The following is a 12,620-nucleotide window of genomic DNA, read 5'->3' as shown; positions in this document are numbered from 1 at the left end:
ATTGTATTTATATCTGCTTCAGCTGTTTTTATTTTACATGGATTATTACACTGTGGCATTGTGATTTTAACTGTTATAAGCCTCCCCATTATTTGGAGAGGGATCTAAGTCATGGAAAGAAACAAACACTCTACAACCCTGAAATAAGTAACTACTCCTGATATCTGAGTGCCCAAGAACAATAGGGAATGAGCAGAAGAAAACAGACAAAATAGTAGCCAGCAACAAGGGGAGTTATGAGACTTTGTGGCTGTAAGGAGTTAGTAGCTATAGTAGCTCTGTATTAGCAGATAAGAGAAACAGAGATGGTGTTTGAAAGCATAATACCCAAAGTGTAACACCCATCTTTCTCTCTCTTAATTCGCTCCCATACTGTACACATATACATGCGTGTTTTAACACTCGGATTCAATTTATAAGAGATTAAATGGCTGCAGAAATTGAAGGAAAATTTCAGTAAACCCCAAGGATCAGGGGAGTGCTGCAGCAGAAATAACTTTCTAAGAACTTGTGGTCAAGTTAGAAGGAGCCAATTTGTGCCGCTCACATCCAATAGACTAATACAGATTTTATAGCTTAAGAATAGTGTGCTATCCACAGGTAAACCATAGCACAGAATCAGTAGCCTCCTTATGATTATCCATGATTTAAACTGCATCTTACAAAATGAAGCAGAATCCCTAATAATGTATAAAAATGTGATTATAGAATAGGGTAGAGAAAAATCAATTACTTATTGCTGTGGATTTTGACTATGCTATAAATTAAACTACAAATACCAATTTGGTAGGTGTAATGTTGCTGTCTCTTCTATGCAAGAGAAATAATAAATACGGCCTTCTACCTGCATAGCTGCTCCTCTCCAAAGGCTTGATTTTTGCATCATCATCTTCACTCTCACAGACGTATCACTAAACAATAGGCCACAGGGTGCGGTTTAACCACATTTGAGTGACACACAATTTTCTGATAAGGAAATTAAATGCAAAGGTGGCAACTGGAACAGGAACCACTCTGCTTGATTAAACAATGTAATGCTCAGTGATTTAGTACCAGAAATCAAACACTGCAGACATAGGATCTCGGAGAAGACCGTATGGGAATCCTATACATACAGCAACAGAAAGACAGAAAGACATTATTGTAGTCAATTATTACTCTAGCATAACAACAAAATGTAGATGTGGAATGTGAAGAAAATAATTGGACGCTCCTCAGATAAGACGTGTTTTTGAACCAAATCTACACTGATTGAATGGAAAGATAAGATTTTAGCCTGGAAAAATCTTAACCATAACCTGTGGATATGGTGTCCAATTAAGAACACAGTAAACCTCTTCCTCCAAAGCCTAGTATTATTCTGCAAAATATTATTCAATTATGCATCATAAAGAGCTTAGTTTCCAGTAAAGTAAACTATTTTTTCCAAGCTTGCAAATACCCAAAGCTTTTTCCATGGTGAGAAAATGAGAGATACTAGGTAGCACTTTTAAAGGACAGGGAAAATGAAATTTCCAAGGACAAATTCCCAAAGAAAGGGTTGAAAAGAAACTAGGTTGAGGTATTCATATGGCTCTTCCTTACAGCTCTGAGCCACCCAAAACCTGCCCTGGTAATCCCTATCCTGCTGCAGGCAAGATGGCACCTGACGGTGGTTCCTTATGCAGCACATGATGAGGAAAGTGATTGGAGGATCCTCCAGCGGTGTGTCCCTCCCCTTCCACTACATATCACCGGCCAACAGGAAAACATCCCCCAATCACTCTCCTTAGCATGAGATGGGGAGGAGGCAAGCGCTGAAGGATGGGCAGATCAGCAGGTTTAGCTATCTGTCAGAATTCACTCCAGGGTTTGTGTAAGTGCTTTGCCTGGGTGACTTCAAAAGTAGTCTCACTAACAGCTGGCAGACGCTCTGGAGGGGCTGTTTGGTGAAGCACGAGGGGGTTCTCCTGCCCTATTATTCAACCTTCCCCCCATATCTGTAAGCTCTCATTTCAAAGTGTGTGAAATCCACATTTAAAAACAGCCTAACAGTTGATAGATGTATGGGACACTCAGTGGAGCAGTATCTCCCTCCTGTTGCACCTGCCAGCACCTCTCAGCATTTAGGTTGCTGACCTTTCTTTCAAAGCCAGGTCACTGAGAGACCTGGTGGGATAGGGAAGCCCAGTTTGAAAGATCCCTCAAACTAGAATGCCCCTGGAGGGCAGGGACCAGGGACCGTAGGGGAGGGGCACATTCAACCTGGCCTGAGGCAGACAAAGGAGCTGAGCCAATTAAACTCCCTATGAGTCACCGGACTGTGCCACTGAGATAATGGTCGGCGAACTATATCTTGCACTGTAATTATGGCAAAAAATGTGTCAGGATCAGAGGGAAATCACTAACATTGGAACAACTAAGGACAATTTTTGGCTGCCTCAGGAATGAGCTGGGAATCAGAAGGCAGTATCATGAGGACTTGCTGGAAGAAAGAGATTGCCAGGGTAAGTTTGTGCTATAATTAGGTGCAAGTGAGGAGAGGCTCACAGACCGTTTTTTCAGTGGATTACTTTACTTTCTGACAGGAGGCCAGATCTGCACTTTCTGTTTGGCCCATTGCCAGTACTGGCCACTCACCCCTTCCTGAGTACAGGAGCAGATGATGTCGTCCTCCCCCCATTCCCAGCCCACACCCATATTTTCCAGCTTTGATTCAGAATGGATGCTTTTCAACCTGAGCTGTCTTGAGCCATCTTGTTCAGCAGCCTGTTCAAATCTAGCAGCAGCTCCAGCTCCAATTGGCTGAAGTGCCTGCGTGCCTCCTTCCCCCCATGGCTGGTTGGTGCCCTATGCAGTGATTTCATCCTGGTCTGCTGAGCTGCTACGTTCTCCACTAATGGGCAGTTGCTATTTTTTAAAATAATCTTGGAGTTGATCCTCAACAGTAGAAGCTCATGCTCCATTCAGTCCTTTCATCTCCCATCCTTTTGATTTCTGCCTAGACTGGATGAAGCATGCTCCCCTTGCTTTTCTACCCTTTGCCCACAGTTCTGCAAAACTTCCCTTCTTTTTCCTTTATTTTTTAAAAAAACATATTTAAATTTCAAGTAGGAAAGTTGTTGTTTTATTCTATGAAGCTGAACTATCTGTTCTTCCTTGCTACAAAATTTCCATGGGGAACTTCTTCCTCTTCCGCTCCTTCTTCCAATCTGTATGGCCATCCAGTTGAGATATGACTCTGGGCAGCGAAGAATAAGTGAAAAAAAGCAATAAAAATATTCATCTACAGAGACTGTAGGAATGAAAGAACAACCTGTTCCTTTGATTATTGTAGTAACAGTGTAGTAATGAAGGGAAACAAGAGTCTATGTTAGCATCTGGGAGATAATGAGGGAAGGGAGGGATGAAGGCATCCATGTATTCAAATATCTGGGAAAACACAGACAAGGCACAGGGACTCATGGGGAGGGAACAATCCCTAAAAGGAAAAGGTAGACTGGTCCACACCGGAGACAGCCATGAGGCTTGCCTTCCTTGCATGGATGGGAATGGCAAGAAGCAGAGGAATGACCAATCTGGTCCTCCAGTGACTGTAGTCCAGGCTGAGCACCAGCTGGTCCCATTGCTAATGCATTGCAATCCAGACAAATTTCTGAAATTGGCTTAAGAAAGAGCCAGGAGGAACATGAGACAAATAGCTTAGGCTGCAGTGCAGAATTACCTTAGGGATATAACTGCATTAACACATCACAGACTTAATAAACTATAGATGCTACATATGTAACCACCAAAATGGGTGACTTTAAAGAGTGTATCACAGATAATATGAGGCAGTGGATTTTATAAGACTAGGCCAGGACTGAGTAACTTTTTAATGGCTAGAATCTGTGGAAGATAAGGGCCCATTGGGCAAAGTAGTGATATACAGAAACAGTATTATGGTTTAGTATGTTGCATGAAATCAGCAACTTGTGATTTATTCAATAAACCATGGTTAAACAGGCCATTTGCTAAAGTGTTAAAGGCAGAAGCTGTCTGGCATGGAACATACGGGGAAAAGTGATGCAATATTCCAAACTGGTCACAGTAAGTTGTGGTTTCAGTCTTTACATCCAGGGTTAGAAGATCATTACCACTGTATCAAAATATAAATTATGATGGAGAGGTGTGACTGTAGACATGTTTACAGCTATCAACTGTGACAGGTTCTAATACACATTGAGACAGTGCCATGGGAAGGTGGATTAACCTTTTCTCCCTAGTTTTTCCAGATGAAAGTGTCTTTCACTCCCAACTATAATTTGTTTCAACTAATAAAGGTAAACACCTTAAAAGAATAGGCCAAGTATACTAGTTTCAACCGTTGAATCTAAGTCCATACAACACAGACAAGCATAATCCAACAGAGGGCAGTATTATCCTTTCCAAGCAGTTGGTCGCAAGACCATCCTGTCATCAGCATTCTCTGCTTCCTGAAGTACATTAAGCGTTGCATCTATCCAAGGAGACAGAAGTTCACATTTTCCCATCCTTGTAGTTCTTTGGAATGTTGCTTTAGTAAGTACAGGGCTGTGCAATGCTTGGGATTCAAAGGGGGAAAGGGTGCTTTACAGTATACAAGGGTATTGATGTAGCCCCTCTCAGCAACCTTCTTAAAGCAGCTCCTCTTTTTCCTTTGTGGCTGCAGGTTGACCCCTGGAAAAGGACTGACAGGTACTATGAGAGCACCAAGCACCCTTTTGTGAACTGCAGAATCCTGGTAATTCATACACCGTGCCACTTGCTAGGCCATCCTTGCAGAGTCACAGGTCTGAATCACAGGCAGATCGCAGTCTAAGCTAGTTGTGGGGGGTGGGGTTCACACACCACCTCAAACCTGGCTTGCCCAGCATATGACATGGCTATGCTCAGACAAATCTACCACATTATGGCTCGATATACACAAGAAGCCAAGAAAATAGCTGGATTCCCACAATATGCTGAAGCACAAACTCCCCAACTCTATTTTTTGGAATCTGAATTACCTTTACTTCTCCCCACTCTTAGCATGACTGCTTTTGCAGGACATAAAGGACCCAAACAAGCAAAGCCTATTTTGGTCCAATGGATTGTATGCACCTGGGCCATGTGGTTATTTATAGTTCAATGTATCATGCAAATGCAAAAATTGGATTGAGAAAATCATCATTTATGGGCAAGATTGTTGGGTGAAGACAGTCCCTGTTAGGCACTACCTGTAATACAGACTGAGCTCAAGAAAATTCAGAGATAAGCAATTCAAGAATAAAGTGCCTGTATCAGCTGATTAGATAATATGCAATAATTTATCTACCTGGCCAACTTTATTTCTAATAGATGACTTGTGCCTTGTTACTGCTAAATGTAGGAAGGCATTCAACTGGTAGAGCTTTCCTCTGCATAAGTAGTATAGCAAGAGAAATAAGGTGGCAACCTTGTTGCTGTTAGGAACAGTGAGAAAGCAGTTTGATTCTGCTAGGAGCAGGTGGACCTAATTACTCTTAACCAATTAAAGTTTATCTGCAAAGGTCTGTTTAAAACCGAGAGGCTATTTAAGTCTACTAAACTCAAGAGAGCCATTACTTTGAGTATATTTTTCCACAGAAGCCGCTAAATCTTGCATAGGGAACAGCAAGGTTGTTATTCTTGTAAATGAAATAAACCAGATGTCATAAGGAAAAAAAAGTCGTATTTTCTAGCCCTACAGTTAGTCAATGAAATTTATATAAATTGAGACTTACATGTGGCATTTATAGCCAATTTGGTTCTGCAAAGCAAGGTTGCCAAGAAAAGACCCCCAAAAGGGCAGCTAATGTTATACCAGTTAGGACTGGTTAGAGGTTTTTCAACTATCCCATTGCCCATCGTAAGTCTGAAGTAATAGGGGAGAAGCCTAGACCTGATTTAAAAAAAACAAAACTCAACAGTGTAGGCATGCAAGCATTGCCAAAAAAACAAAGACAACATTTAAAAGGGCAAAAGAAGACATTTTTAGAAGCAAAATGGGGTGTAGATGAAAATACAAAAATAATTATTTAATACAAAAATGCAAAGTATCTCATTTTTGTGATCTTCGTCTACTGGGTGTGCTGTCCAAATATTAAGTCAGAGATCCTCCACCTTAAGCTGATGGGCATTTTGGAATTTTGGGAAGGCTATGTGGTCATTCCCACAAAATGGCTGTCAGGGAGGCTTTCCCATTTGTAAAATGCTTGTGAAGGAGAGGGGAAACATCCTTAAAGCATAGATTTATTAGATGCCTATCTGCCTGGCATGAGCACAGAACAGGGGCAACTTAAGGATGCAGTGTAGCTATAGAAGGAATAAATTCAAATTTGAGTTTGAGTTGCCCACCTATTCTTGACTTGACAACTATGCCACCATTATCTTTGCAGACCCACTGCCAATCCCCCTATTGCCTCAGTTGCTCCCAGTTCCCTGACTTTTCTCCAGGATAATAGATGGCAAAGTGTAACCAATTCCATCTTGAAGCTATTCTTGGACTGTTTGGAATAAGAGGGGGAAATGCTACCATAACCCCAGTAGAGCTAACAATGACTTGAGGCTGTTTCCCTAATAAGCTGGGGACAAGATGAAGGCAAAGTCATGGGGGCAAGGGGAAAAATAAGGGTTGCTTGGGCATGATTGTGCTGTGGTTAGATGCACTTGGCCTATGACATGCTGCTGAAAACTCTGCTGCCTCTTGTCCTTCGTTAATTTATTCTGAAACAGCTTGACCTGTACACTGGTTTCTGATACAGAATCCATTAGTGTATGCTCCAGTTATCCAGATTTATCTGCCCAACTCACATTTAATTTGAGAGGCCCAGGTAAGGAGTAAAAAAAACTGGAGAACTCTATTTTATGTTTGCACAGGAAATAATTTTTAAAAAGATGAAAGGCACAATAAGAAAAGAGCGTAAGTTAGCTTGCAGTTTCAGGTCAAATACTGGAACTTGTAGACATGTAGACATATCAAACCAACATTAGGGATTTAAGTGACAGTTCTATACCCACAAAGGAGTATCTTCCATTTAATTTAATGAGAGTGACTTCTAAGTACAGATGCACTGAAATCTGTTTATTAAATTATGTGCAAAAGAGTTAAATTGTATTTTAATGACACACATTTTATAATTGTCCTGAATTAAATGACTTTTTTACAGCTGCTTCTGAAAACCCTGTATTGAAATTTGATTTTGTAAATCACTTGTGAAACAATGTACCCTACATATATTTTAGGACAACACATTCTGCTGGTCTAGGCCTGTTTGCAGGCTGCAAGCTTTTTGTCAAAAGAGACCCATTTCATGATTGTGCAAGGGATTTTCCCTCCCAAACATTGCAAAGAATTGTCTGATCAACTTTAAGCAGGATATGCAATGACCATGTGGCTACACTTAAAAAAAACATGTGTTTAGCCTCTAAGGGCCAACAACATAATGATGTTGAAGATTGACATTTTGGGCCCAGGTTTTGATAGGGGTAAGGGGCACAATGGGTACAGTAGCTTAAGGCACTAATTTTCCCATTTTTGTAGGCTTTAAAAACATCTTCCCAAATAAAGGCTCTATGTAGATGCCCCCAGAAGATGATGCCATGAAAGCTCTACCTTTCCCACCTGGGCATCCCAGAATTATCAGGCCTGCAGTTCCCAGAATTCCAAGCCAGCATGCTGACTGGGAATTCTGGGAACAGCAGTGTCTATAAATCTAGAGGATGCCACATGGTGGTGATATACAATGAAAAATAACAGGACCTTATGCATTTCTGCAGCATTCATGTGCGAGATACTATGAATGAAACATTGAAATTCTATAAGACCATGCTAGTCTGATGTGCCCAGAGACACTTGCCTAATATATGTATCATATGAACATGTTGTCTTTTTGGCTTAGTACATTGTGTGAATCCAGCCTTTTTAGGGGTAAAACACATAAAGGAGAAGGAATGCTGTGAAAAATGAGCTTCAGAGAAAGGCAATATATAAGAATATATTTGTAAAGAATACATTCAAAGAAAGCAAATAACATTAAAGAAGCAGGGAAGAGAGAGAGTGATTTTGATGGAAATAAAAAATAAGCTTGGAAGTGCAAGACGAAGACTTTAACAAGAAGCATCGAGAATTGTGGCTGGAATTAAAAATGGGATGAAATTAAAGTGAAGTAGTTTAGAGATTTGCATAGAAATTATAGTGATACATCAAGGAGTGAAACTGAAACAAGTACTGTAGGTGTTAGTCCACAGCAGTGTTTCTCAACCTTAGCAACTTTAAGATGTGTGGACTTCAACTCCCAGAATTCCAAGCAAGGCTGGGGAATTCTGGGAGTTGAGGTCCACAGGTCTTAAAGTTGCCAAGGTTGAGAAACACTGGTCCAAAGCAAAAAAGATAAACGGAAGTCATAAATGTTGAGAAATGGCAGAGGGGAGGAGGAGATGGAGATGGGGATATGTTAAAATGTGAATGCAGTTCACTTATGGAGTGGCTGCGGGACTTGTTTATCGTGTGTGTGAAAAGTGAAGTCTGCACCGATGCCTGACAATTAGAGACATGCAGTCATGGATCCCCTAGTCAAAGCTGGAGGGAGCAAACTGCAGGAGAATGTGTTTATTACGTGTGCCTGAGGAGGTCTTTGGCAGAATTCTGACTGACAGGGTATGAGAGGTGACAGCAAGTGGATTTCTGGAAATGCAGTGCAGATTTTATGCTAGGCCGGGACGGGGGATGTAGGCCAGGTTTTCATGCTGCAACAAGACACTGAAAAGTGCAGAAATGGGAGAAAGGCTATTGCCTATTCCTTGATTTAGAGTGAGCAGCTGATAAAGAAATTGGCATGATAGGGAAAACAGGAGGAGGAGGGAGTATAGGGATGTTCACTGCCTTGAGTTATTTATAAAGATAATAAAGGTGGGATAAAAATTAAATAAATAAAAAATGATGGAATGGCTTGTGCAAATATGGATTTGATGTTTGGTGGCTGAATGTGGTAAGAGCAGTATATGATGGAATTAAGCAGATGCAGGAATAAATGTGAATGGTTCAACATGGAACAGGAGGTAAGACAAGGATGTGTGGTATCTCCCTGGTTGTTTAATGCACGTATGGATAAATGTATAAGGAAGATTTGTGGTGATGACAGAGGTTAGTTGGGTGGGGAAGTGAACCTATGTGCAATTTTTTTAAGCAAAGGATGCTGCGTTGTTGGCTGAAACACTGAATGATTTGCAGCAAATTATTCTGTGATGCATCAGGGAGTATGGATCTGAAAATGAATGCAATAGAGAAGAGGTTGGTTCCCTTAGTCCCTTAGGAAAATGAAACAAATGGATGAAAGGTATACAGATATAAATGACAAAAACCTAAAGCAAGCAGATAAATTTGCATACTTTGGTAGAATGTTTACTAAAGAAGGAAAAACAGAGGGAGAGATTTTAAAATGTACAAATGCTGGTGGGAAGATAGTGTAAAACATACGGTCTGTTCCAAGTAATGAATGTTTGTCAAAAGAAAGGGAATGAGCTGAATAGAGTAGCATGCTTTTGCCCACTTTGTTACATGGAAGTAAGAGCTGCATATGTCAGGAAAAACATAAACATTGCAAACAGTGGAAATGAGGTACTGAAGCATTATGGTACAAGAAGAGACAGGGTCAAGAAAGAAGGGGTGCTGAATTAATGTGGACCAAAAATGAAAAACTTCCAGGCAGTTAATACACTTTGCTATAGATGCACCCTTACAGGTGATTTGTGGTTGTTCCACAGCCTCTGATGTTGAGAAATCTATACCCGTGTTTTCAAAGTTCATAATGGTATTTAAATATGTAGAACCTGGGAAGTCTTGAGTTGGAACCAGTGCACCAGTGTTGATAGATCTATCACTGTGTGGGATAGTTTTAATAATTTCCAACATGAGATTGTAGAATCCCACAAGCACTTGTTTGAATAAACTGTCCCCCCACCGAAGTATCTATGCATATTTGATTTAGCGGTAGCATACTGGTGGCTTGGGTTTTTTGGGATGGGGCGGGAACTGGTGCAGCAGTGTCTCCTAATATAGAAAGAACCTATGTAATGCCTGAGACATGGCTTGCAAAGCAAAACCCAGTTCAGGTTCATGTGGAAAGGCTCCCCTGAACTGACACAGACATCTTGATAGCCCAAGACCAATGGCCAGAGGGCATTACCAACAGTGAAAGGGCAGCTAGTCAGAACCAAGGCATTTACCTTACACTGAATGAAGCCTTGCAGATGGATCAAACAGCATGGCTTGTGCAGCAGAGCTAAAAGCAAACAAACCAAGGCTCCCCCCCACCTTCTACTTAGAAGGAGAACAACAAGCTACGTGATGGGAAAGAGGTGAGCAGAAGACAATATCCTTCATGTTCTACAGGCCTGTTCCTTCAAGCATGGCAGGCCTGCATTTAGTGAGTGGTGCAGAAGCGTACACAAAATACAGAAACAAAGTTGAGAAGTGCCGTTTCTGTATTTGAAAAGCTCTGCGCTTGCAGAAAATTAATGCACCAGAGAGGAGGGAGCACAGACCTTTCCCTCAAGTATGAATTTACTACATGAAGAGATTTTCCACCAGGGACAAGTTTTAAAATATGACCTCCCCAACACAGCTGCAGTTGTGGAATGTTCTGGCTCCCAGTAAGCTTCTGCCTTTGTTACTCAGAAGTAAGTCTTACTGAGTTCATTGGGGCTTCTCTAGTAGCTCACACTATCCACAAAGTCAGGATGTGGTTTGCTGGGCAGTAGCCTAGTGTGCTGTGTTAAGCCAGCCTGTGTGGTTGTAAAGCAGGCTTACCTACATCTAGCTAATATTGTGATTTTTTCAGTAAACCCCAGTGAGGCACGCCTTGCCTTATTGTTCGGATTGAACACCAAGCTTTAGTCCACCCTGTTTATTCTGCCTAATGGACCAACTCTCTTTCACTCCCGCAAACCACCAGTTGATGCTACAGGCAGCTAGCAAACTGGCGGACGCCGTGTAAGCAGCCGGGAGCGTGTGCGTGCGCTCAGTTGCAAGCAGCCCAAACTCGTGATAGCCAAGGCTCGAGCCGGGGCACTGTTAAGCCCCTTCCGCTCAGAGCCAAAGCGCTGCTACCACGAACGTCAACGACGCGCCCCTTGCCGCGGGCTCGGCAGGGATGAGGGGGACTCGAGTTGGCGCAACCTTCACCCCGGCAGGAGGAGGAGGAGGAGGAGGAGGGGCCCCATAGTAGCAGCTGGAGAGGAGGAGGAGCTTCAGCCTGACATTACGACTTTCCTCCTTCCCCGGCGGGTAGGCTGCAGCTGGCAGGCGAGCGGCTGAGCGCTGTTAGCGGCTCCGCTATCTCCCCGGCCTGCTGCTCCAGGACGCAGCTATGAGGCGTCCCCGCGTGCCCGACTCGGCGCAGTAAAGTTCGCGCGGGATGGAGCTACCCGGCGCCTCGCTGCAGAAGGCTTGCCGCCTCCTCGTGATCTTCTGCGCCCTCCACCTCTCGGCCGTGCTCTTCTACTACCTGAGGGGTAACACGCTCCACCACCAGCGGAGCCCGGAGCCGCCGCCTCGCAGCCAAACCTTCGTCCATCGGGAGCCGGAGGCGCTCCTCCCGGGCAATATCTCCGAGCCCGGCGCCGACTGCCCCGACCCTTCCCCTTTGCTGAGTAAGTGCGGAGCTCCGCCGGGCTCCCTCGCTCTCCGCGCCCCCTCCGAGGAGCCCGGCCGCGCGCTGTCCTGCTTCTCCCCACCCCGGATTTCGCTTCGCCCCGCGGTTCCCCGCAGTTTCGCTCAGCCGCCCTTGCCTTTCACTTCTCAAAGCCCCGGTTACTCATCGCGCCTCGTTGCTTCAGTTCCCACTTTCTTCCTCCACCCTTTCCTGTTCCTGTCTCCTTCGGGCCCTGCCTGCCTTCCCTAACACGCCGCTTGCTCGCTCGGTCTGTCCTTCGGGATCTTCCTGTCGCTAGCCCCTTCCCAGCGATAAGCGCCGGCCGCGCGCGGGGGCAGAGAAGTTTCTCGGACAGGCTCCGGCGCCCAATAACTCTGCTTCGCAAATCGCCGGACTTTGCGATGAGGAAGAGGAAAGCTGCCGTACCCCACTTGGTCCATACCCGCTCTGCCCCGGTGTCTATTTACATAGAGCAGGCGTCCCTGAGTCAGAGCAGGGCTTACTTCTGAGTAGACATGCCCAGGATCCGGTTTACGGCTGTTATTCTTATGTCGAAGTATTCGGGAGGAAATCTGGGTTTAGGGATAAAGAAAGGATAATAGGTTGAGGACTAACTCTGAGCAACGGTGAATATATAAATGTATTGGACAGAACCTATTTTTTTGTTGCAGCCATTCCCTTCCTTCTCACTTAATTTTTCCTCCCTTCCAGAGTTACTTTGTTTATAGCAGTAGATTGGCCAGACGGAAATGCTTCAGGAGAAGATGCTGTGGTGCGCTTTTCCCTGTTGTAGCCAGCAAAGGGGATGTCAGATGATGAATCATGTGTGCCACGTTGCTGAAGGTGGAGGATTACCTTCCCCTCCCCAACAAACACAGGAGGTTTATTTGTTCTGCTTGGTTCCTAGAAATGAGTTGCAAGTGGCCCCTTTGCATCTTACTTAGGGCAGCTTTCTTTGGCAAGCATGTC

General features: G+C 43.6%; 1 protein-coding gene across 1 annotated transcript in view; it reads left to right on the top strand.

Moving 5' to 3' along the window:
* Positions 1-11,282: 11,282 nt before the first annotated feature.
* The window catches only part of B4GALT1 (beta-1,4-galactosyltransferase 1), a 49,110-nt gene continuing 47,772 nt past the window's right edge, over positions 11,283-12,620 (top strand). The window contains exon 1 of the mRNA XM_063294786.1: positions 11,283-11,649. Coding sequence (XP_063150856.1) covers positions 11,415-11,649 — 235 coding nt within the window. The 5' untranslated portion in view covers positions 11,283-11,414. The remainder of the gene's footprint in view (positions 11,650-12,620) is intronic.

This window comes from Candoia aspera, chromosome 2 (genome assembly GCF_035149785.1).
Source record: "Candoia aspera isolate rCanAsp1 chromosome 2, rCanAsp1.hap2, whole genome shotgun sequence".
NCBI lineage: Eukaryota > Metazoa > Chordata > Lepidosauria > Squamata > Boidae > Candoia > Candoia aspera.
Note: the sequence above shows the minus strand (reverse complement) of the source record. Positions and strands in the feature narration are given on the sequence as shown.